At 37.5% G+C, this 26,581-nt stretch overlaps 1 protein-coding gene across 9 annotated transcripts in view; it reads right to left on the bottom strand.

The window, feature by feature from the left end:
* SETD2 (SET domain containing 2, histone lysine methyltransferase) overlaps positions 1-26,581 on the bottom strand; it is a 118,249-nt gene that overhangs the window by 17,593 nt on the left and 74,075 nt on the right. For 8 of the 9 annotated variants that reach the window (XR_011527004.1, XR_011527006.1, XR_011527005.1 and 5 more), the window contains 6 exons: positions 14,772-14,820; positions 11,685-11,868; positions 8,712-9,381; positions 5,489-5,623; positions 3,849-3,988; positions 482-593 (listed from right to left, as the gene is read on the bottom strand). Coding sequence is in view for 6 of the 9 variants with exons in the window: in XM_070575476.1 (XP_070431577.1) it covers positions 482-593; positions 3,849-3,988; positions 5,489-5,623; positions 8,712-9,381; positions 11,685-11,868; positions 14,772-14,820 (1,290 nt within the window). In the remaining 3 variants the exon portion in view is untranslated. The remainder of the gene's footprint in view (positions 1-481; positions 594-3,848; positions 3,989-5,488; positions 5,624-8,711; positions 9,382-11,684; positions 11,869-14,771; positions 14,821-26,581) is intronic. The other variant, XM_070575474.1, reaches the window with a different exon arrangement.

The following is a 26,581-nucleotide window of genomic DNA, read 5'->3' as shown; positions in this document are numbered from 1 at the left end:
TTCACAGCCATGGCACTATTGACATTTTTGGCTAATTCTTTGTTGTGGGGGACTGTCCTATGCATTATAAGATGTTTAGCGGCTTCCTTGGCCTCTACTCGCTAGAAGTCAGTAGCATCCCCTCAGTTGTAACAACCAAAAATGTCTCTAAATATTATTAAATGTCCCCTGAGCAGCAAAACTGCTCCTGGTTGAGAACCCCTGCACTAAAAGATTAACAGTATTTATCTCCAGAGAGGAAAGTATGATGAAAGGAGAGCAGCTGAATAGAAAGTAAGAGCTTTTATTTTTTGTTCTACATATCATACTTCTGTATTGTTTGGATGTCCTACTTCCCCCAACCTCCCAACATTTATTACGTGTAACTCTCCAGAACAATAAGGAAAAATAGAATCCCAAGACTATGTGGCTACTGGCCCTACAATATGACAGGCCACAGATGCCCAAATGATCAGGAAACATATGTGTAAGCCACACTCACCTTCATGGGGTTTTCATCATATGTTGGGGTTCCCAGGTCCATCTCAGCTTCATGCTCAAGGCTGGCATCATCTCCTGGGCTTTCCCAAGTAGGAGGATCCCACTGAGTCTGCCTAGAAGAAGGTAAGAACAGCCATGCTATCATGGCCAGAAAACAAAGAACTCTGGCATAGGTATCTCTGCTCATACATACATAAAATACAACATGCAATGAGACATAGAACAAGTCAGCTCCATAAGATAGAGACATTCTTTTGATATCTTCCCAGCAGCAATGATTCTATCCCAGAGACATACATTAGCCCACTGTATTTCTGTAGCCAATGACGTGGCAACACTTGCTGGTGTCAAAGAGCAGTAAAACCACACCTTGTCTATCTCTCACCTGGCTGTTAACGTCCTGAAAATAGGATTCAACAAAGCCTAAAGAGTGCACGGAATAGGTGCCTGCCTTACGTCACACCTCTGCAGGTGAAGAGATCAATAATGATTGAAAGTACAATACCTAGCATATACTCATAGCAAAAGAAAATAAATCACAACACTCTCCTCACAATGCTTGACCATGTGAGAAAATCATTCTTTGCTTTAGGCACCTTATTTGTAGTTGCACCCTTTTTGTTTAATGACTGACAGCATGGAAAAGATGTACAGGTTAAAAACTTGTGCCTTCTGGTAAAAGTACTCTCAACTGACTCCAAAAAGAAGGGTTCAACCATGTTAATTCACTGCATGTTTACAGATGTTTTGAAAATAAGCAGTTAAAGGTTTTTTTTAAAAAAGCTAGATCTGTGAGGTAACAACTGGAAGTAAGGAAATTCATGTTCAGAAGTTTGAAGTCAGCTGTCACAGGAAATGCAAGAGGGGAATCACTTAAAATGTCAAAAGCCTCAGAGAAGCTGGCACTCTATCTTGCAGGTCAATCCTGCCATTACCGTCATCTGCTTTTCTACCACATCAATCTTTAATCAGCAACATTAAAGGTACTCAATGTAAATCAGTTTGGCAGATGATTGTGAAAATAGGCTTACCTCTGACAAACGGAACTAATTAAAAAATGAGCTCAAGATTTCTACTGTAATCAAAGAACCACAAGCAGCTGTGGGTTTTATTATGGAAAATGAAGAGAGAGAGAAGTATGATGCTCTTAGGTGCTAGCTAAGGAAAACCTAGAAAAAAGTTGGAAAAGGTATACATATAAATAAATACATTTGTTTTTTAAGTTTTTGGAAAAGTGATAGTATATTAAGAAGTTTGCTTTGGTATTGAAAAAACAAAGGTCTGGTAAAACTTGCAGACACTGGTTTTTAAAATCACTACGTTCTCAAGTCAGCAACATAACGAGGGTTCGTTTCACAGGTATTTTTATGGGAGTAAGGAAAGTCTTTCTAAGCAGAAAGCATAAAGGGAACATATTTGATTGTATGAAATTTTTAAACTTCTTTATGTCATAAGACATTACAAACAAAAACATTTGCAATACCCTTGATAAAGAGACCTAACAATGCTGACAGAAATTGGGTAGATGTCCAAACAAGCAACTCATAAAAGACAAAAATAGCTAATAATCTAATGAAGACGTTCCATCTCAACAATAAAATAATTAGAAATGAAAGTAAGGTTTCTCACCTATTAGACTTACAAGATTAAGAGAATCTACGTGAAGAAAAAAGGCACTTGTGGGAGTCTAAATTAGTACAAACAATTTTTTTAATGATAAGCTGACAATATTTATCAATTTAAAACATATATCTCTTCTTTGACCAACTTCTAAGAATTCGCTTCTAAGAATCTACCTGAAGAAGGTACTAAGATTAGTGTCTGTAAGGATGCCCAGGGTTAGAGTTATATATACAATAATGAAAATCCATCAATAAGGGTAGGTTAATTAAAATTTGGTATAACCATACAAGAGAGCAGGGGTTGGTAAACTTTTCCTATAAAGGATCAGAGAGTAAATATCTTTGACCTTGTGGGCCACATGGTCTCTGTTGCAACTACTCTACTCTGCCATTGTAGTGTGAAAGTCATAGACAATTCTTAAGTATATGGTGTGGCTGTGTTCCCTTTATTGGGAAAAACAAGTAGCCCATAGGCATAATTTGCTGACCCCCGCAACAAAGTATAAGTAAGCATTAAAAAAAATGTGGTTCTGTATTAACTGATAAAGTTTAATAAACAGATTGGTTAATAAAGCAGATTACAAAACATGTACCCTAAGAACTCACACAAGATCATATACTGATGAGGACACACAGACACATACACACACACAGAAAGCACATTTACATTCACTAAAGCTATCTAAAAGATATATTTTTTAAAATTTCGAATAAAAAGATAAACTGGGTTTTTTGTATATAGCAGGAGTCATCAAACTATGGCTCATGGACCAAATTTGGGCTACTGCCTGGTTTTTGTTTTTTGGGTTTTTTTAAAATATTTTCTTTTTTTCTTTTTCTCCCCAAAGCCCCCCAGTACAAAGTTGTGTATTTTTAGTTGTGGGTCCTTGTAGTTGTGGCATGTGGGATGCCACCTCAACATGGCTTGATGAGCAGCACCATGTTCGCACCCAGGATCCGAAATGGCAAAACCCTGGGCCGCCAAAGTGGAGCACACGAACTTAACCACTCAGCCATGGGGCCAGCCCCTTTGGATTTTTTTGAGGAAGATTAACCCTGAGCTTAATATCAGCCACCAATCCCTCTCTTTTTGCTGAGGAAGATTGGCTCTGAGCCAACATCCGTGCCCACCTTCCTCTACTTTATATGTGGGAGGCTTGCTACAGCATGGCTTGATGAGCAGTACGTAGGTCTGTGCCTAGGATCTGAACCAGTGAATCTTAGGCTGACGAAGTGGAGCACGTGAACTTAACTGCTTGGCCACCGGGCTAGCCCTGCCACTGCCTGCTTTTATAAATAAAGTTTTACTGGAATACAGACATGCCTGTTCATTTATGTACTACCTATGGCTGCTTGCACGACGATGGCAAAATTGAGTAATAATGACAGAGACTGTTTGGCCAACAGAGCCTAAAATATTTATTATCTGGCCTTTTATAGAAAAGGTTTGCCCATGGCCCCTGATATCTACAATGTTAGATGAAGTCATTACATTTTTTAAAAACTCCTTAGTTTTCCTCAGGAAAGTCTTATAGATTAAAAATACACCAAAACACACCTAAAAAGGACCAAAGTCTAAAGTATGATGAAACATTTAAGATGTGATTTTGGAAATCCAACAGCCCTCAAGCACAGTGAACAGCAAATGATAACAAGTCTATCTATAACCATAAAACTCCCCTTATAATGGCAGCTTCTTTGACCAAGTGAAAGCTGATTTGGGGATGCTCACACAGCCCTTCTTACCTTGTGATCACATGGTAGTAATAAATCTTCCCTTCTGGATCTCGGGCTGTCTTCCAGTTGGGAGGTAAGACAATAGTTTTTGGTTTGGGAGGAGAGGGGGGTGGCAGATCCAAGAGATTATTTGTCACAACCATTTCAGCCTAAAAAGAAACAACACACACACAAGTTCTTAATCAGGGCCATCTCTTAATCTAGCTGAAAAAGACGAAAGTAGTCTACATAAGCAATATGTAAAAACACACATCAATCTCTTCTTTTAAAAAAAGATAAAGCAAAGGTACAATCTGGGAAAGGCTCAGAAACAGTACATCTAAAGAGCTTTAGGGAGCTTTCAGAACACTGACAGCGGGCTCCAAGTTCACCATCCAAGACATCATATTTCAAAATATTCAGCAACTCAGCAGTATTTTTCAACCTTAAAAATATCCAATGCTAAATGGCACATAACAACTTCAGGATACTGATCAGGTGAATGGGCTGTAGATCCATCTCTCTTTTTTTTTTTTAAAAAAAAAACACGGTCTGAAAAGCAGATATGACAGAATGTTAACATTTATCCATTATCTATTTTTCTTTACTTTTCTGTATGTTTGGAACCTCATATTTATATTTAAAAAAATTTAAGGCCACATTTTGAAACACATAAAAAAAATCTCATAATCACTGTTATAGACTGAAACGTGTTTCCCCAAAATTCATATACTGAAGCCCTAAACCCCAATGACCATATTTGTAGATATGGCCTTTAAAGAGGTGATTAAGATTACATGAGGTCATAAGGGTGGCGCCCTAATCTAATACGACTGGTGTCCTTACAAGAGGAGGAAGAGACATCAGGGAACATGTGCACAAAAACGCCATGTGAAGAACAGTGAGAAGGCAGCCATCTGCAAGCCAAGAACAGGCCTCAGGAGACACCAAACCTGCCGACTTCTAGCCTCCAGAACTGTGAGAAAATAAATTTCTGTTGTTTAAGCCACTCAGTCTGTGGTATGTCGTTACAGCAGCTCTAGCAGACAATAAGATAATCACTGTAAGGATATATATACCCTTAATTGTTCATTCTATGTAAGCCAGGTAAAAAAGAATACTTTTTCCAGCTTCACCTTTGCTTGAGCAGTTAAAGAAGAACCTGCGACCCAAGGCTCAGAAAAATGTGGCCACTTTTAAGCAAACGGGTTTTTGAGCATCACTGCTTTATGACACTAAACTCTGACTACTTTTACTACTATTCATGTGATCCTTAACTCTCTTAATGGAATGTCAGCTTCTAAGGATAGGAATGGAATCTTACATTTGTATTCAAAATGCCTTGAAAGGCCCAACTCATAGCAAGCCCTCAAATAGCTACTGTAAGTGAACACTGTCTCATTCCCAAGCGTTTCACATGCAGTGATTTTACTCTATCTCCACTAACTGTCCCACCTTTCTAAGCCACCATCGCTCGCCAGAGTGCCGTTAAGAGCCTTCTCTGGAACTGTGAGTATTCTACACTGCTAATCTGATCATGTTATTTTCCTGTTTAGTTTCTCAGTCACTTCCAGCCAACCTCCTATATATCCCATTTCATCCAATAACAACACTTCATCAAGATTTCAAATCTTCATCAAGATTTGGTTATGAACCAAAATATTTCTTACTGGCTGTAAGGGCTGAGGCTGCCCTGGTGCAACTATTGTAGTTACGGCTGCAGCTGGCTGTACCACCACTCCCTGTGGGTGAGCTGTGAAAATCTGTTGTCCCTGGATGTACTGAAGACTTGGTTGGGCATAACTCTAAAAGATAAAATGAAGAAATTCATAATTTATGCTTTTCTGGCTCTAATAAAGTAATAATCAACTTCTAAATTGGCATAATCTTATTGGAAGATACATCAAATTATTATTTTTTTTACTTTTAGTATGAATATTTGGATACAAACGTATAAAACACTCTTTTGTTTCAAACACCAAAGCTTCTTTTTTTGAATAATTCTCTAGTCATTTACTTACTTAGATTCAATTCTATCATAAAAAAACAGAAAACTTCTTTTTTGGGGGGAGGGAGTGGCTCACGAAAGTCGTCCAATTGTTTAGCTTCCAATGAGAGTGGAGTAACAACTGAAGTGCTACTGCTGGGATATCCAAGAAATGGCTCCTGCTGCTCTTTTCAGAAAGCCTTTTTACTATCAATTCCTAATTAACAGGTTGTTCTGACTGGAAAAGGTCAAAAGGAGTGACTCACAGTAGAGGAAGTAAGGAAGGTGATCAAATTTTAAACTAGTTTTTTAGCTTTTTGTAGTCTTCTATAATACAACTCCTTTCAAGAAAGACAGCAGAATTCAGTGTATCTAAAATTCTTACCACACACTCATTTATACAGTGCTTGATGAAGCAGAAAGCCCTTTCACATATATTATCTCATTTAGCCCTGACCCCCATCAGAGTCGGGGATCTCCCACACCTGGTGTTACATAAAAACTATCACGGCTAGGACTTAAACCTACCCTGGAATAATAGGAACAAGCTGGAAGACTAGAAGCAAGTAAAATTGTGATGCTTGAGTCTTAAGGCTATGACTAAACTCTAGAGAAACCTTTTGCTCACTGAGATGGAAAAAACAGATTCTATTTTATATGAGTAACCATATGACTAGTGAGCTCTCTACAGAGGAGTCTTTAATGGACATCTTCCATTGTTGTTGCTCAGACTCTGACACCCAGGTTAAGAACATACTTCAGGAATAGGAGTGGGACAAAAGTAGATCATTTTTCTTATATCTGTGATACATATCCTCAGGGAAAAACTCAAAACTAACGGCTTGGTCTGAGACAGAATATGGCAAGTCATAGGAGAAGTGGGGAGCTAGGAATTTTGTTTAAGATCCCTAAAATATTCTCATTTTCTTACTAGCCTTATTAAGCACTATAATATTCATTTTAAGCCAAACATGAAAGGTAAAAAAAAAAAACCTACGTATAAGAAGGTTCAGAGCAGTGTTATTTATAATTATGAAGAACTTTCATTTAAATGACTACCCCAGGAAAATAGATAAACAATGACCTTATGAGCAAATGGGAAATTATATAGCCATTAAAATGTATATGTATACGTGCATATGAATGTACATATACACACATATAAAAAGAGTAATTTGGAAAAATGGTTAAGAATTATGCTAAGCAGAAAAACAGGATAAAAATCTTCAAGTCTTCAAGATCACAAATGTATAAACATGTGGTCAAAGAGATTATAAAAAAACGAAAGTAGTTAACACAGTTAAGCTTTTAGGAATTAAAGCAGGACACTTTATCATGGCCTTTTGAACAAATTTTTTTTTTTTTTTAAGAAAGCTTAGCCCTGAGCTAACTGCCACGAATCCTCCTCTTTTTGCTGAGGAAGGCCAGCCCTGAGCTAACACCCGTGCCCATCTTCCTCTGCTTTATATGTGGGACGCCTACCACAGCATGGCTTGTCAAGCAGTGCCACATCTGCACCCAGGATCTGAACCAGCGAACCCCGGGCCGCTGAAGCAGAGCATGTGCACTTTGCTGCGCCATCGGGCCAGCCCCACGAACAAAATTTTGATACAACTTCATCACAAAAATATTAACAGAAGTAAAAATTACTGATCAATACTAAGTAATGTGTGCAGGAAACATCCCCAGGAGTCTCTGCCATTCACAATAATTCACCTTTAAGTGGTGACAAGGAGTGATGGGAGAGACATAGGAATGTGACGAGGATGATGCTTTGGACATTCTTTTTTTTGGTGAGGAAGATTGGCCCTGAGCTAACATCTGTTGTCAATCTTTTTTTTTTTTTTTTTTTTGAGGAAGATTATCCCTGAGCTAACTACTGCCAATCCTCCTCTTTTTGCTGAGGAAGATTGGCCCTAAGCTAACATCCACGTCCATCTTCCTCTACTTTATATGCGGGACGCCTACCACAGCATGGCTTTTGCCAAGCGGTGCCATGTCCACACCCAGGATCTGAACTGGCAAACGCTGGGCCACCAAGAAGTGGAACGCGCGAACTTAACCAGTGCGCCACTGGGCCGGCCCCTGGACATATTTTTTTTACAACTTAAAACGTATTGCTTTGTTTTACAGGAAAAAAGAAATGATTAATATAAATATAATTTTAAATATAAAATCAGTACACTCCTAACTTTTAAATTTAACATTACTATTTCCTACCATAGTAATATCCTTAGGCTCAGTGTACGAGAGTCACTCTGGCAAACTTCATGATGATAAACTTGTAGGGTATAAAAAATGATACATAAGCTAGGTCTAGAGGAGGAAAAGGGCAGCTGTCTCCTAATTCATTTATCATGACAAAGGGTTCTCCTTTTGTAGGAATATAGAAGAATAAATTAAATATAATTCACTGCATATAAGCCAAAAAGAGGAATAATCCAAAGTCATTCTCTCTCTGATCACTTGCTTTGGGGGAAGCCAGCTGGCATGTTGTAAGCAGCCCTACTGAGAGGCCCACGTGGTGGTAAGAAATGGAGGCCAGTTTACAACTATGTGAATGATCTTGAAAGTGAATCTTCCAGCCCATGTCTAGCCTTCAGATGACTACAGCCTTACTTAACAGCTTGACTGTAATTTCATGAACGACTCTGAGCCAGAACCACCTAGCCAAGCTGCTTCTGAATCCTTGACCCACAGAAACTATGAGATGATAATTACTTATTCGTTGTCTGAAGCTGCTACTAAATCCAGGTGTAATTTGTTACACAACAACAGATGACTAGTACATACAAAACTGATCAATATATAAAAGTGATCAATGGCAGGGCTTTCCCCTGGCATCAGATTTGAACATCCCATAAATAGACTGTAAGACAGACAAGAGAGGTCCCACAATTAGTTACCTGTACAATTGGTGGAGTTGTCTGTGAATAGGGTGATGTCACACCATAGACAGTTGGACAAGTCTGTCCTTGATAATATATGGTTGCTTGAGACTGTGCAGGAGAGTACTGCTGCTGTACACTGACAGACTGTTGGTTTGAGTCCCAAACACCATAATTCTGTCCCTGGACTGGGCCTGGGGCTGGCACTGGCAAGACAGCAACACTGGAGTCTTGGTGTACCACACCATCACTTTGGGCCACATACTGTGAACTGGAAACTTCCACAGGGGTTGCCACATGTGGCACCACTGGCACGGGTGGAGGGGCAGCAAGAGGTTCTGTAGAATGTCCCACCAAGGGCTGAGAATGATCATAAGGAGCAGGAGAACATACAGGGTCCATGCTGGGTGTGGGGAGGAGCACCTTTCCAGCATTAGGGTTGCTAGGATCCACATAGGCCTGCATGGGATAACCTGGTGGATAGCCAGCAAAGGGGTGATGAGGGGCATTGTAGCCAAGAGAGTCATAGGGGAGTGGAGACGTCATTCCCAGGTTCTGCATCTGCTGCTGTTGCTTCTGAGCCTCCCGCTGAGCCACCTCTTGCTCAAACAACTTCCGACGCTCCTCTGTAGAAAGTTTATTGCGGTCTTTAATTCGTACTTTCTTTTTAGAAGTTGGTGTATCATATCTAGAAGGAAAACAGTAAGAGCATCACAAAAAGTTTTTTCCTAAATCATAGACATAATCAAAGCAATAATAAATATTATGTCAGTCAATACTAAACCATTAACCACACCAACTCCAATTTGGCCGTGGTTAAAAATCATACTCAGAATTACTTAAGGAGTCTTGCAGATAAGAGAGAACCCTAAGGAAATAGACACTTAGGTGAAAATAATAACTTTATCCTTATTCTCAGATTCTAGAACTTCACATTAAAGATACATATAGCATCCTAAATAGATTCTTCTTTATAGTTCGGGACAGTCCTATAACCACAAATTCTGAAATTAAAACAAAAACCAAAATACATGAATAAAAGCTAGAGAATTTGACGCATATCTGACCACACACATTTATAACAAATATCAACAAAGGATAGTTAAGTGAAAGATGAGCATGCAAACACAAAAGCATGGGAAGGTAGATTCACATACTCTTCTCTTGCAATACCTAGTATAACATCTTACTGCTAAGCATAATACTCTGTGATAGTTTTGACTAGTATCCCCAGCAGGCCCACAAGAAACCACCAGCTCTAATGTTCACAAGAAGAGAATTAAGGGCTTCAAGATTCTTTTGTGAAGTTCCATGCACTGAATCAAACTTCTGAGAAAGTGTTCTTGCAAAAGCAAAAAAATGACAACCAATTTCAAGATGTTTTGCTGCAAAGAAACACCTAATAACAGCTTCACAGATAAGGGCATAACATTTATCCAAATAACAAAAAATATATGGTCTAAAAACCTCTAAGCTGAAAATTTCCTTTAAAGAGTTAGTAGGGTTTCTGCCTTGGGTGTCTGGCAGAAACAAATGCAAATAGTCTATAGAAGAGAGCACTTAAATTCAGGCCTCAATGGATTCCCACAGATAAAAGTCTAAGGAACATGAGTTCATTAAAAAATAAAATTATATATGTATAAAATAAAAATATATTTTATATAATTATAAAATTATATATATCTCTCTCAACAAATGAGAGGAAGAGACTGACAAAGACTGCTGATACTGCAATTATCCAACATAAACTATAAGAAATGTTTAATATGTTTAATGAAATAAAAGAGGTTATTAAAAATATGACTAAAGGGGGGCTGGCCCTGTGGCCTAGTGGTTAAGTTTGGCACACTGTGCTTTGGCAGCCCAGGTTCGGTTCCTGGGTGCAGACCTACACCACTCATTGGCAGCCATACTGTGGCAGCAACCCACAAACAAAATAGAGGAAGATTCACACAGATGTTAGCTCAGGGCGAATCTTCCTCAAGCAAAAAGAGGAAGACTAGCAACAGATGTTAGCTCAGGGATAATCTTCCTGAGCAAAAAAAGAAAAAAAAGAGTATCATCACCCACCTCAAGGGTAGGGAAGAATTTCCTAAAACAAGAGTAAGCACTAACCATAAAACAAACATACAGTACATATGATACACTCAGTTACACCAGAATTTATAAATTCCATATATCAAAAGACACAAAAAATGTCAAAATACAAGCCATGAAGTGGGAAAAACACTTGCAAAAATTATCACCAAAACAGAATTGTATTTAGAATATATATAAAGAACTCCTAAAACTCAAAAAGATATAATTTAATAAATGAACAACACATATAAAAAGATACTTCATATAAGAGGAATCAGGAATGGCCAACAAACATATGACAAGACGTTTAATCTATTTAGTAACTAAGGAAATGCAAATTAAAAGCATCATGAGTTACTATTACATTTCCAGACAGCTCAAAATTAAAAATTCTGACAACTGAAGTACATAAATGCTGTATCTTGATTTTTTGTTAAACTTAATTTAACAAGAACTTCTCTGGAATAAATGTTTTCTAGTCCCCAGCAGGTGCTTATGTGGCCTGTTTTTCTACCAGCATGATAAAGACAACCTCTGACACAGGGATCAATCAGCATTTTAACTGGTGTGGCACAAGATTCACTAGAAAAGAAAGTTCTGACTTTGGAATAATTACCATAATCTTGGAAGAGTTATCTCGCACCAACCCCTACATCTCTTTAAAGAACAAATCTTTGACACCACAAATAGCATTTAAATGTTATCAAGTAGCAACCATTCAAAAAAAATCTGTTAGTCTTCACAGCAATTATTACTGTCAAAAGAGACTGTCTCAACATTTATCAGTAAAGTTTTCTACTCACTCATAAAAAGAATATACTCATTCCAAAAGCCTTTGGTACCCAAAATCAGAAGAATATGACTTGGGCACTTTTTGACTTGCTCTGAGAATAACTCACACAGGCCACTTACCTGTCATCTGGCCTTTTTGTTCCCCGCTCGTAGGCAGAAGAAGGTGGTGAGAGGGAGCCCCTTCGTTTTCTTTTCTCTTTATTTTGAGTTTGCTTGTCTGGGTCTCTCTCTCTTGACCTGTTAGGAGTCTTTGGGGCAGCTGTTTGATCTCTGAAGCCAACAGCATCCCTTCCTCGTTCAGTTACTAAGGGAAAAGGGTTTTTAAAAAGTTTACTTGGTAGATTTTTCTCCATCGTGATAGTATGTCAACTGTGGAATAAAATTTCTATCCAACAAATGGATCCTCGGACTCTTCCCTCATATACCCAGTCCTGAATCTGGATGAGACACAAGGTCTTGTGTGTGTATACACTCTATTTCCTGAAAGCCTCTTTCATGAATGCCCTTTTCTACCTTTCCCCACAAAAGTCTTAGTGCAAGTCTTCAACATTTCTAACAAAGTTCTGTGGAACACATGAATGCAAGATGTTCCCATTACCTTTAGCAAGGCAGTCTGCTTGTGAGTTCAAAACGTAAAAGCCTTTCACTGCCCCTGTAACCGCATATTTATAGTTTGTAGAAGAGTAGCCTGGCATGCTAAGTATAACAACCTCAACAGGAAAAGTCTCTTTAATTTAAAGAAAAAAGGATTAGACAACTTTTTATGAACTAAAATTTTAAAAGGAAAATATTTCAAACAGGTGATAACAGATAACTCAGGAAGTTATCAAAGCTAGACAGCCTCATCTTCAGAAAGAATGCCAGCTTCCTATTGAAAGATGGTACTACTAACCTTCTTCACTCAGTCTCTTTATCTAGAATGATTCTCACTCATGCTAACTCACCCAACTCCACTGCAACTGCTCCCAAAAGCTGTCCTAAGTATTACTTTTCACTGATCACGGCTCCTAGTTTCTCATCTCCCTAAAAAGTCTAAATCCTACCACAAAACATTTCACTATAAATTGACTGGTATTACAGGTTGGTGCTTTGTGTATGTTAGTACTGCTACCCAATTAATCAGACTGCTCTCTTCTTGAGAAGAGAATTTCTATTTTTTATTTTTAAAGATTGGCCCTGAGCTAACATCTGTTGCCAATCTTTTCTTTTGCCCCTTCTTCTCCCCAAAGCCTCCCAGTACACAGCTGTATATTCTAGTTGTAGGGCCTTCTAGTTCTACTATGTGGGACACCGCCTCAGCATGGCTTGATGAGTGGTGCTAGGTCTGCGCCCAGGATCCGAACCAGCAAAACCCTGAGCTGCTGAAGTGGAGCCTGCGAACTTAACCACTCGGCCACAGGGCCAGCCCCCAAAATTTCTTATAACGTATCTTTCATAGCACAAAGCAGATTCTCAATAATCATTAGCTGGTTTTTCTTGTTCTTATCTCAGAAAAACATGCTATCAATTGTTTTTTCCTAGCAGTAAGGTTAGGTTTGTATATGCCATTCTCGCAGTTCTTTTAGTTGCCAAAAACATTTATTTGCAAAATAGTTACTAATCTACAACCATATATGAGCATTTGTTAGTGAGAAGCTAACAGAACTCATCTATGCCACACGCTGGTAGAAAATACTGTACAATTAAAACAACTGTTTCAGCTCACAAGGTAGTAGTATAGCAACCTTCTGTGAAGTACTATTAGCTAGTTGCATCTCTATTTGCCCATGACTACTCTATTTCTTCCTTCAAACCTAGGTTCCTTGTCCTGGTGTTAATTTCCTTAAAATGTGGCTATTTCTTCACTATAGCCTGGTAAAATCAGAAAAGGAATCACACCAACAGTTCATATTCTGACTCTGCATCTTAGAATACGTGAGGCAGAGAAGTCATTTCATTTATTCAGGCTGATTTTCTCATATTATAAAAAGAGGGTAAAGCTGGACTACACATTTCCCGAAGTATTTCACAATTCTTACGAATTTTAAAAGTGGTAAGCTTTTTAATTGCTTGACATTGAGTATAGAAACCAGGCTTGAATTATAAGCATTTCTTTAATCTAAAATCCTGAGACTGAGCTATAGCAGGGGGGATGTTCCATATGTGAGGGAGAAACTGAAGTTGGCACACAAAAGTCTCCTTCCTGAAAAGATTACAGCAGTCTCTTATAGACTACGCCCTGCCTCTCTCAGAGGGCCACATGGGACCAGATACTGCAAAATACTGAGCGGAATCCTCACAGGTATTTAAACTTTGCCTAGCTTGCTCATAATTTCAACTCAGTAGGCACAGAGAAACTGGCCTCTGATGATAATGGCCTCTATAGTGGTGCCACTGGTTTTGTCAACTAGTACTGCCCAACCCTGCCTTCTTTCTTACGGGAAGAACTCTTTGCAGCCCTAAGTAGGATGTCCAGTAGAATTAAAAATATCCAAGAGATACAAGAATGAGGCAAAGGACACCTCATAGGTCTTTAACCAAGAAGATTATTTAACCAATGAGATTTAAGATTACAAAAAGCTCTTCATGCCAAAAATAAAGAAAAAGACCAAAAATATGATCACACTGGCTCCTTTACCCTATTTATATTGGGTCAGTGCTGAAGGGGCTCAAGAGACCAACAACAGCCACCATGATTGATCCCATTGTTTTAATTGCTAAAGAAGTATGTTGGAAACATAACTAAGGCGTAAAGTCCAGAAACCAGACTGCCATGGCCTGTTATCTGTTCTGTAATAATCACTCTTAACCTTTTGAGGGTTAGTGACTCCCTGAGAATCTGAGGAAAGTTTTGCATTTTCTCCAGAAAAATGATTGTACACAAAGGATTTTGCATATAAACATCTACAGGTAAAGACTTACACAGACCTCTAGGAGTACAAGTTTAAGAACGACTGCTCTAGAAGAACAAATGAATGGAAGAAAAGCTACTAAAGGCAATGACTTCAAGGAAAGCAACAATCCAGGTAGTGTAAAGGGACACCTCCTTTGGCTAAAATTCACTAAGAATGAATAAAAATGAGTTTCCAAACACAAATACTTCATTTACCTAATTACATACTGTCTGGTTTCAAAAACAAAACAGCTGAAGTTCTTATCAGTTACCTCTGCATACTTCCAAAAGAATATTTGTAAAGCCATATACACAGAGTATCTCTGAATACCTACTTGTGTTCTCCTTTTCAGTTTGACTTTTCTTTGGAATCCGATATACCTCCTGCAAAAAAAAAAAACCAAAAGAAAGGTTATCAGTGTGGAGTGGAAGCAGTGATTGCTTTGAAGCTGACTGATTTCATATGGCAACAACAAATGGAAAGGAACAGGCTGGTATTTAATTATTCTCCAAAATTTGACTTATATATGGCTTTATATAAGAATAGATCCTGGTCCCATAAACACATGTAGCACAAATATAAAAATATGTATATTTTAACATCTACCAGACTTGTATGATCTTATTAGCTAAGTAAGCCGATTAAGTAACTGGTGCCTTATATTTCTGGCGGGAATACACTTCTTGATAATCTTAATTTCTGTATGTCTTCTGCATATAAAATGAAGTCATCTATGGCTCCCTTACTGAGAGTATTCATAAGAATAATTCTAATATCTCACTTGCCATCCCTACTTAAGGGAACAAAAAGTAATAACTTCGCTACGTAAAAACACTTCAGAAAAATTATATGGGTAAAGACAATTCCTGGTATTCAGCGTATTTTTCTATAAATGCAAAACCAACTTGGCTAATGACCAAATGTAATAGCTACTTCCTTATTGTTGTTATTTATAAAAAGGAAAAATAAGCATTAGATCATTGTTGCTCTAATAATAGCATCTAATACTGTACCAAAATTAGTCTTGAGAAATGTAAACTATGATTTTAAGCTTTGAGGTACCTTTTCTCGTATGAATCTAAGGCCTAGAACCTGTTGTGTTTCCTGACAATCTCACTTTTCGGTCCATCAAGCAGCTCAAGGGCACAACATTTCCTTAACAATTAGCTTGTTAAGTGGGCAAATGGCAAACCCACACAGTCTCAATGGTACACAAATGATACTCTCCCTTTAGAGTAATCTCATAATATTGACCATACATATCTGTCTGGTAATCCCATTTCTTAGGAATTGTACTCCAATAAAATCAAAGAACTGCCCTTTCCACATGATTGTTGGTTCTAGCAATATTTGTGGAAAATGAGAAATAACCCATATGTCATACAACTGAAGAAGGGTCAAGATACAATACTCAGCTGTCATTAAAAATGCAAATATGGACTACACAGATACAGGGCCATCTATATGAATGTAGACTTTTTAAAAAAATCCTTAAATATTCCATGCATGCTGATAAATTACTGAATAAAGATAATTATTACTATAATAAAACGTACACTTATCCTGTGTGCCAGGTATCATGCTAAGCATTTCAAATGGCTGAAATTTGAGCTTCAAAACAACCCTACGAGGTAAGTACTATTACCTCCATTTTACAAATGGGAGAATTTACTTAAAAAGTTTAGCAATCTGCCCAAGGATATGATGCTATGAGATGGTCTGACTCCAAGGCACTTTATCTTCTGTACTAGATGACACAGGTTATGGCTAACAGTCAGCATTATTTTGGGGAGGAATACCATTTTGGGGATGTATGCACAAATACAGGTGGTATCCTCCATCCCCCTAGCCTTTCCTTCCTATGTAGGATTTCCACTAGAGATGTGATTCTCAATTCTGGCTACACAATTAGATCACCCTAGGAAACTTTTACAGAAATACTGTCCCAGATAAACAACCTAAAACTCTGGGCATGGGTCCCAGGCATCTGTATTTTTTAGAAGGTCCCCAGATGATTCTGATGTCCAGAGAAGGTTGAGAAGCGGTGAAGTGCTAGCTTCTTTTAACAGTCCTCATTCATTCCTGCTCCTAAGGCAGAATCTGAGAGAAAGACCTATGCATGCCTGTCCTCAGCTCAGAGCCATCTGGGTTCTCTCTCCTCTTGGGCTGCTTTTGCCAGTAGAAAGGATATATTCCAATCTGCTCTTCTGAGGGATGCCTGGAGTTGTCTAGCTGTCAAGAGTCTAGTTGTGGGTAATACCGAATGCGGGATAAAGACAGGGAGAACAAAGCTGACACTCTTAGCTCTGTCTGTCTGACTCCTCTGTCTGACTCTCAGAGAGGTTATCAAATTTGGGGAAAAGTAAGAATGCCACTTACCAGCACCTACCCACACAATAGGGAAAAACAGTTATTCTGCTCATTTTTAAAAGCCTGAAAATGACTGTTGCATTAGGTACTGTATAAACCTAGGCACTCCAAAAGATAGCGTGTTCATTCATGAAGGATGCTTAGAACAGACACATGGAGGGATGTCTGTGTCAACTAAGGATTATACAATTTTAATCTTTTAATTTCTTTTGCATAAAAGTCTCGGCATTACAAACGTTTATAGTAATTTATTACACAGATCTCAAGTTGCGGACCCATTCTGTGGTGGCAGTTAATGTACCAGAGAAAATGCTTCTCAAAGATACATTCTTAATTGCATTAAAAAGTTTAGAGCATCTGCTAAGTAGAAAATGTATTCTGATGTTTACAAAATGGATGATTAATACTAACTAGTGACCAAGAGCTACTGACTATTAGTGTGTGCCTAACACTATGGGGAACAAGTTCTATCAAAATGTACCCATGCACTTGGAGTTACTAACTTGATCCTCTTCTTCACGTAGTCAAAGTTGCATATAAAATTTAAGCTGGAAACTCAGATTATCTACTTTGAGGCCCTGAAAATGGAAATGAATTTTTCCAAAGTCCCATAATAATGAAAACTGAGAAGGAGGTAGCCACGTGAAGATTACTGTAACATTTCTTAAGATCATTCTGTCTTGTGACTAAATAGCAACAGTGTTAGCCTACATGATATAGAAGTCTGGAATAATCTCATACCCGCAGGCCACAGATCCGTTGCAGAAAATGTTTATGAGTTGGTTTCATTCATGTTAACCCTTCATGTAAAACTCTACTCAAGAGACTGGCATTTTATGGAAGAACACTGAACTGTGAGTCAGGAGACCTGGGACTACACCTGCTCTCAGAGGGGCCTAAAAGAATCTGGTTCCCCACTCCACCTAATACTCTTTACCTATCACTCTGTTTTATTTCTTTGCTGTCTAGGTGCTGCTCCCAACTCACATATACACTCAAGCTGTAATTCTTAACGGCCAAGACTGTCTTATTCTTTGCTGTATCTCTAGCACCAAGGACAGTGCCTGGCACATAATCAACACTCAGTTACTTGTTGAATGGACCAACAGGTGAAATTCTACTCTTACTTTGCAGAAATCAACCACACAGTGCTAAATAAACTCAAAGTACTGCATATATCTCATGCTTTCTATCACAAAACCTATACTATCATTCTCTTTCATCCCTGGTAAAAACGTTGTTTACAGGCCTCACATATAAGCACAAATTACATATTTCCAGGGTCAGACTAATAAGTGTGCCTCTGCAACGTTTTTAACTCTTTTCAACACTTAGCCTATCCTTGGCCAATTTTTAGTCAAAGGCTCAAAATCAATCTTCAGAAATTGTTTGATAAACACTGAATCATTGATAAGCTCATGCAACACCAACGCATCCAACATTCCTTTTTAAAAGTATCTAAATGTGTGTGGAGATTTTTTAATTTGTGGACACAAAGACAGCATGGTTCTATGATGGCTATTTGTAGAAATCTGGTTTGCTCATTTACATAACAAGCATTTCAGGTAACAACTATGTGCTATGCCTTGGACATTGGAGATACACAGTACCTGCCGCCAGGGAGCTCACAGACTAACAAAAATCATGGCTGACCCTTCTGTGTGCCATGTCCTTTAACTGCCTTCTCACGTGCTTTTACATCGCTAAGAGGGGTATTATGCTATATCTACATTACACACAAAACAGGCTCAGAGAAGTTAAGTAACTATCCCAAGGTCATACAGTGACACAGTGAGTTACATATTGGACCTAGGATCCAAGCCTAGATCTGTGTCTGTCCAAAGCACACACTCGTAACCGCTTCTACTGTTACCTCATCAGCACTGAGGAAAAAGAGAAACTAAATATACACTATTTCATACTAAAACTGGTTTGGGCCTTAGGAAAAATTGGGAAAAGCATCCTGAAAGAGACATTTGAATTGTCTTGAAGGATGACCAAGAGTTGTACACAAAAAGAAAGAGGTGGAAAATACAAACATGGTAGACTGAACACACGTGTTTATTCCAACTCCATCCTGAAGTCCTAAAAAATGACAGTGGAAGAATAAAAAAGATATAAATCCTTCTTTAGTGTCTTTTTTTCCTAAGAATATTAATTATACATTAGTGAATGTGTGTGTATATTTAAATATTTTATTCTATTCCATGCATTATCCCCATTCTCCCTTTCATGTTCCTTTTTTTGTTTGATGATGCACAAAGAAAAAACATACATGAAATAAGATGCTATTAAAAAAAAAAGACAGCAAGAATAAGAACAAATTCATGGCAAGTGAAACTATGATAGAAAAAAAGAGTTGAGTGACTCCCAGAAAACAGAACAAAAACTCAAGAAGTAAAATGGGAAATTAAAAAATAAAATTAGAGGATAAGTGCCAGAAGTCCTACATCTAATAACCGGTAGGCCAGAAAACAAGGAGAGAGAAAACTGAGGGAAGGAAATATCAAAAAAATAATAAAAGAAATTTTTTTAGAACTGAAAGACATGAGTCACCAGTTGGGAGGGCTCAGAGCACCTACCACAACAAAGGAAGAGAAATGGCATCAGACTTCAATAGCAACACTGTAAGCTAAAAAATGATGCAATGATATCTTGAATGTTTTAAAGGAAAATTTATTTCCAAATGATAATTATATGATCTGCCAAACAAGAGAATAAAGCTATTTTTCAGATCTACAAGGTCTCAAAATTTAATCTACCAGAAGGCAATGTTGAAGACCAAGATTGTGAAGGGTCTAAGATTTAAGATTATAAATTCTGTGTTACCCATCTCATAAACTGTCCACAGTACACATTGTACCATACTAGGTACTTAAAAAAGACCTAATAATTCCTGAAGTAGTGATGGTAAAGCTTTGGAAAGTTAATGTAAATGAACTATCCACCATTTAGAATATGATATAGGCATATATTAATACATACATGTGTATAAATTCAATAATTATGCATTCAGTATAGATCAAGTATCGAAGCTCTACTTTTGTGCAAATAACTAGGAGGTGGTGGCTATTTAAAATAACATCTGTGGGGCCGGCCCGGTGGCACAGTGGTTAAGTTCACATATTCCGCTTCTCGGCGGCCCAGGGTTCACTGGTTCGGATCCCGGGTGCGGACATGGCACTGCTTGGCAAAACCCATGCTGTGGTAGGCGTCCCACGTATAAAATAGAGGAAGATGGACATGGATGTTAGCTTAGGGCCAATCTTGCTCAGCAAAAAGAGGACGATTGGCAGTAGTTAGCTCAGGGCTGATCTTCCTCAAAAAAAATAAATAAATAAAAAAAATAAAAAAAATAAAATAACATCTGCAAAAGATCTGAAGATGTCATTCAAACCTGTCATAATTTTGAAAAAAGCTGTCTTCCAACAATACTATCCCTAACAGAAAAGTTTAGTTATCTGGAAACAGTATTTTTAAAGCAATTGCTATAATTAGCAAGAGAAATTTTTTAAATTAAAAAAGGGTTTGATGTTTTGAATATGGGTTACTACAAAAATGATGAAGCTATTAATAGAAATATACATCAGAAGATGAAGAACCAGCTTAAGAGAAGATTATGAACTTGAGTCTGAAGGGCAGGTGGAGAGAGCCAACAGAAAGCTGAAAATATAGATCTGAAATTCCGGAAATAGGCTAAGGCAAGAGATCCACAATTTGGGAAAATTTTAAGAAACAGTAACTTACATTGTGGTACTATAGAATATTGCCAAAAGAGATAGTACATAGAGGAAAATAGGGTGATTTGAAAGAAAACATAATTAAAGGTGGAAAGTCTCTATAATTGATGCATACAGTATGTTTTCTATTTTCTTTTTTTTTTCTTTTGCTGAGGAAGATTTGCCCTGAGCCAACATCTGTGTGAATCTTCCTCCATTTCACATGTGGGTTGCCACCACAGCATGGCTGCTGATGAGTGGTGTAGGTCCACACCTGGGAACCAAACTTGGGCCACTGAAGCAGAGTGTGCCAAACTTAACCACTAGGCCATGGGACCAGCTCTGTTTTCTATTTCTTAATAAAGACTTGCCAGCGATCCCATGTCTGGGTATACATCCAAAGGAAATGAAAACAGGATCTTGAAGAGATATCTGCACTCCCTTGTTCATTGCAGCATTATTCACAATAGCCAAGATATGGAAACAACCTAAGCGTCCATCAATAGACGAATGGGTAAAGAAGATGTGGTGTACATATATATAATGGAATATTATTCAGTCATAAGAAAGAAGGACATCTTGCCATTTGTGACAACGTGGATGAACCCTGTGGATATTATGCTAAGTGAAATAAATTAGACACAGAAAGACAAATACTGTATGATATCACTTATGTGTGGAATCTTAAAAAGCCAAATTCATAGAAATAGAGACTAGAATACTGGCTACCAAAAGCTAGGGGTTCGGGGAAAAAGGGAAATGATGGTTAAATGAAAACGAACTTCCAGTTTTAAGATGAATAAGTTCTGGGGATCTAATGTACAGCATAGTGATTAAAGTTAATAATACGGTATTATATACTTGAAAGTTGCCAAGAGAGTACATCTTAAATATTCTCCCCACGAATAAGAAGTAGTAATTATATGACATGATACAGTTGTCAGCCTACACTATGGTGGTAATCATACCACCATATATAAGTGTATCAAATCAACATATTGTACACTTTAAACTTACACAATGTTGTATGTCAATTACATCACAATAAAGCTAGGGGGGGAAAAGAACGTAGATACTAAAACAAAGGACTGTTTTAGCCTAAGAAATATTATACAGCTATGCTTTTGATGTTCTTATCTTTATTGTATATGAATCATGATTCCCCAAAGCAGTTAAATTATGTTTAACATTACAATAAATAGATTCTGAGTAAACGGATTCTCCTATGGGAAAAAACCTTTACTTTTAATTATATGGTTTTTATAATACTCATTTTTGGTTAAAAAAAAAAATGAACAAGTCACCTACTACTACTACTAGGTCATTAAGCGGGCCTAAACTGGAATGTTTTCTTCCAACAGTCTCAAAAAGTACTCATTGGAAGTTTGTTGGCAAAGCACTGCAGCACATTTTTAACACATCCCAAATGAACTGTTAGAAACAGATTGCAGAAACAGACTAAAAAAAATTAGGAAATAATACTTTATAACAAAACTTTTAGTTAACATAAATGGAGACTTTTCCTGAGCTAAACAAGACCTTGAGAACAAAATAATTTACAATGAGAGTACAATTATATTTTTACCTTTTATTATATAGAGATCAGATTATCTATTGTTTTGCTTTTTATCTGATTTGCTTTTTAAAACTAAGACTATTTAGTTTTTCCTTGTTAGTAAGTAAAGATTAAATTGCGTATGTGCCAACCAAATCTTTTTTCCTAAATGACAGCAAGACTAATAACAAAAATAAAAAGAGAGAGAGAGAGAGAGAGTGTGAGCAAGATGCCACTTTCACAGCAGAAGAACAGACAAAAAAACAGCAGAAGGGAACAAAGAGATAGAAAATATGAAAGCAAAGCTACAAGATATAGAGTTCAAGTGTCAACTTCAGATATAATGAGTTCTAGGAAAGAAGCAACTATTTTAAGAAATAATGATGATGAGTTTTCCAGAATTAAAGAAACATCAAATACTTCTGACTAAAAAGACTAAGAGCACCAAACGGGAAACAAAAAGACTCGGACCTGGCAAGTCTGCACCTGGATTTATATGCCAAAACAAAAAATCTCATATTGGTTCATATAGGGATATGTAGAAAATGTTCATCACCACAACGTCTGTGGTGGAAGAGAGTTGAAGGCAATCTGGGTATTCACTACGCAAAGGACAGATAAAATATTGTAGGTGCACAACAGGGAACAAAACAGCAGTTAGAAGCAAAGGACTAGAAGAATACAAAGCAACATGGATGGACCTTAAAAACATAGTGCCGAATTTAAAAAAAAACAATGAGATAACATAGTTCTAGTTATATATACTAAAAGCACATGTGTAAATAATCATCCCAATTGATACAGAAAAAGTATTTGACAAAACAACATACTTGAATGATAAAAAGACTCAAGGAACTAGAACTAGAAGGGAACTTCCTCAATCTGATTAAGGGCATCTATGAAAAACCTACAACTATCATCGTACTTAATGGGAAAAGACTGAAAGCTTTCCCCCTAAACTCAGAACAAGACAAAGATGCCTATTCTTACTACTTCTATTCAACATTGTACTGGAAGTTCTAGCCAGGGTACTCAGGCAAGAAAAAAAAAAAGGCATTCAAATTGGAAAGAAAGAAGTAAAACTATCTCTATCCACAGATGAAATGATCTTGTATGAAGAAAATCCTAAAGAATACACACACACACAAACTATTAAAGATAATAAATGACCTTACCCAAACTGCACGATACTAGATCAACATACAAAAATCAACTGTATTTCTATAAACCAGCAATGAACAAGCCAAAAATGAAATCAAGAAAATAATTACACACTAGCAGTAAAAAATAATTAGGATGGGGCCGGCCCCGTGGCTGAATGCTTGAGTTCGCGCGCTCTGCTATGGCGGCCCAGGGTTTTGCCAGTTCAAGCCCTGGCCGTGGACATGGCACCGCTTGTCGGGCCATGCTGGGGCAGCATCCCACATGCCACAGCTGGAGGGACCCACAATTAAGAATATACAACTATGTACCAGGGGGTTTTGGGGAGAAAAAGGAAAAAAATAAAATCTTTAAAAGTAAATAAATAAATAAATAAATAATAATTAGGAATAAATTTCTTAACCAAGGAAGCGCAAGGCTTGCACACTGAAAATTACTAAACGTTGGTTGCAAGAAATTACAGAAGACCTAAATAAATGAAAAGATTTACAGTTATGAATTGGAAGACAATGTTGTTAGGATGACAATACTACCCAAAATAATCTACAGATTCAGTGTAATCTCTATCAAAATTCCAACTGCCTTCTTTGCAGAAATGGAAAAGCTGATCCTAAAATTCACATGGAATTGCAAGGGACCTTGAAGAGCCAAAACAATCTTGAAAACACACACACACACAAATTGAAGGACTCACAATTCTCAATTTCAAAACTTACTATACAAAGCTACAAAAACAGTGTGGTACTGAAAAGATAGAAATATATATTAGTGGAATAGATGGGAGAGTTCAGAAATAAACCCATACATCTATGGCCAAATGATCTTCCACAAGGGTGCCAAGACTATTCAACTGGGGGAAAAATACTCTTCAACAAATGGTGCTGGGACAACTGGATATCCACACACAAAAGAGTAAAGTTTGACTCTTACCTCACACCATATACAAAAATTAACTCAAACAGATCGAAGACCTAAATGTAAAGGCTACAACTTAAAAATCTTAGTAGAAAACACAGAGGTAAATATTCATGACCTTGGATTTTGTGATGGATTCTTAGATATGGCACTAAAAACATACACAACAAAAGAAAAACTAGATAAGATGGACTTCATCAAAATTAAAAACTTCTGTGCTTCAAAGTACATCATTAAGAAAGTGAAAAGATATCCACAGAACACAAAAAAAATCTACAAATCATATATCTGATATCCAAATATATAAAGAACTCTTACAACTCAACAATATAAAGACAAACAACCCAGTTAAAAAATGGATATCACAATGAGATATCACTTCACACTCACCAGAATGGTTATTATCAAAAAAACAAAATGATAAGTGTTGGTGAGGATGTAGGGAAATTGCAAACCTCATATATTGCTGGTGGGAATGTAAAATGGCACAGCTAAGAGTTTGGTAGTTCCTCAACAAGTTAAACATAGAGTTACTATGACCCCAAAATTCTACCCCTAGGTATACATCCAAGAGAAATGAAAACAGATGTTCACACAAGAACTGGCACATGAATATTCACGGTAACATTATTCCTAACAGTCAAAAAAGTGGAAACAATACAAATGTCCATCAACTGATGAATGGATAACAAAATGGTGTATATCCATACAATGCAACACTAGTCAGCTAAAAAACAGAAGTATTGATACATGCCACAACATGGATGAACTCTGAAAACATTACACTAAGAAACCAGACACAAAAAGCCACATACTGCATGATTCCACTTACCCGTATTATTCACAGATTCTGTATCTGCAAATTCACCAATTCACTAAAATTTACTTGTAATCCCAAAATCAATATGTGAGAGAAAGCTTCACTAACTCTTCCCCAAAAAAGATGAACTATTGATGTTTTTTGATATATGTTTTCCAAATAATTGATAACATTCTTTACTCATTCTGGAAATGTTTCTACTACACTACTATCTTTGTATATTTCCTTTCCAACTTCTTCAATATCATTTTTACTGACTTTATGAAATCAATGCATTTTTATTTTGAGGAAGATTAGCCCTGAGATAACATCTGCTGCCAATCCTCCTCTTTTTGCTGAGGAAGTCTGGCCCTGAGCTAACATCCACGCCCATCTTCCTCTACTTTATATGTAGGACACCTGCCACAGCATGGATTGCCAAGCAGTGCCATGTCCGCACCCGGGATCCAAACTGGTGAACTTCGGCCCGCCGAAGCAGAACATGCGAACTTAACCACCGCGCCACTGGGCCAGCCCCTTACTTTGTAATAGAATAGATCTGCATTGTATTTGTACTACATTGCCCTATTTTTATAACAGTGAGACTGTGGCTGAGAAAGACAATAACCCATTAAACAAGGATAGCTTCTAATGTGAAGCGAGAAGGGATGTTTGAGTGAGAATTATTTTTTCTAAATTATATTATTGAGGTCACATTGGTTTATAACATTGTATAAATTTCAGGTGTACATCATTATATTTCAGCTTCTGTATAGCCTGCATTACGTTCACCACAAAAGTCTAGTTTCCATCCATCACCATACATATGTGCCCCTTTACCCCTTTGATCCTTTTCCCACCTCCTTCCCCTCTGGTAACCATCAATCTGCTCTCCTTATCTATGTGTTTGTCTTCCACGAGTGCGATCATATGGCATTTGTCTTTGACTTATTTCGCTTAGCGTAACACCCTCAAGGTCCATCCATGTTGTCACAAATGGCATGATTTCGTCTTTGTTAATGGCTGAGTAGTATTCTATTATTTATATACACACACCACATCTTTGTTATGCAATCATCTGTTGATGGGCACTTGGGTTGCTTCCAAGTCTTGGCTATTGCAAACAAGGTTGCAATGAACATAGGGGTACATATATCTTTTTGAATTAGTGTTTTCATTCCAAAGAATAAAAACATTGGATAAATACCCAGAAGCGGAATAGGTGCATCACATGGTATTTCTATTTTTAATTTTCCGTTTTTTGTGCTTGAGGAAGATTGTTATTGAGCTAACATCTGTGCCAGTCTTCCTCTATTTTATGTAAGATGCTGTCACAGCATGGCTTGATGAGCAGTGCTAGGTCCACGCCCAGGATCCAAACCTGTGAACCCCAGGCCACTAAAGCAGAGCATGCAAACTTAACCACCATGCCACCGGGAGAGCCCCTCTATTTTCAATTTTTTGAGAAATCTCCATAATGCCTGTACCAGTTTGCACTCCCACCAGCAGTGTATGAGGGTTCCCTTTTCTACACATCCTCTCTAACACTTGTTACCTCTTGTCTTTTTAATAACAGCCAGAGAATTAATTTTCTAAGTGTTCAGTTCATCAACTAATGTTTTGTA

The sequence above is a fragment of the Equus przewalskii genome, chromosome 15 (assembly GCF_037783145.1).
Source record: "Equus przewalskii isolate Varuska chromosome 15, EquPr2, whole genome shotgun sequence".
NCBI lineage: Eukaryota > Metazoa > Chordata > Mammalia > Perissodactyla > Equidae > Equus > Equus przewalskii.
Note: the sequence above shows the minus strand (reverse complement) of the source record. Positions and strands in the feature narration are given on the sequence as shown.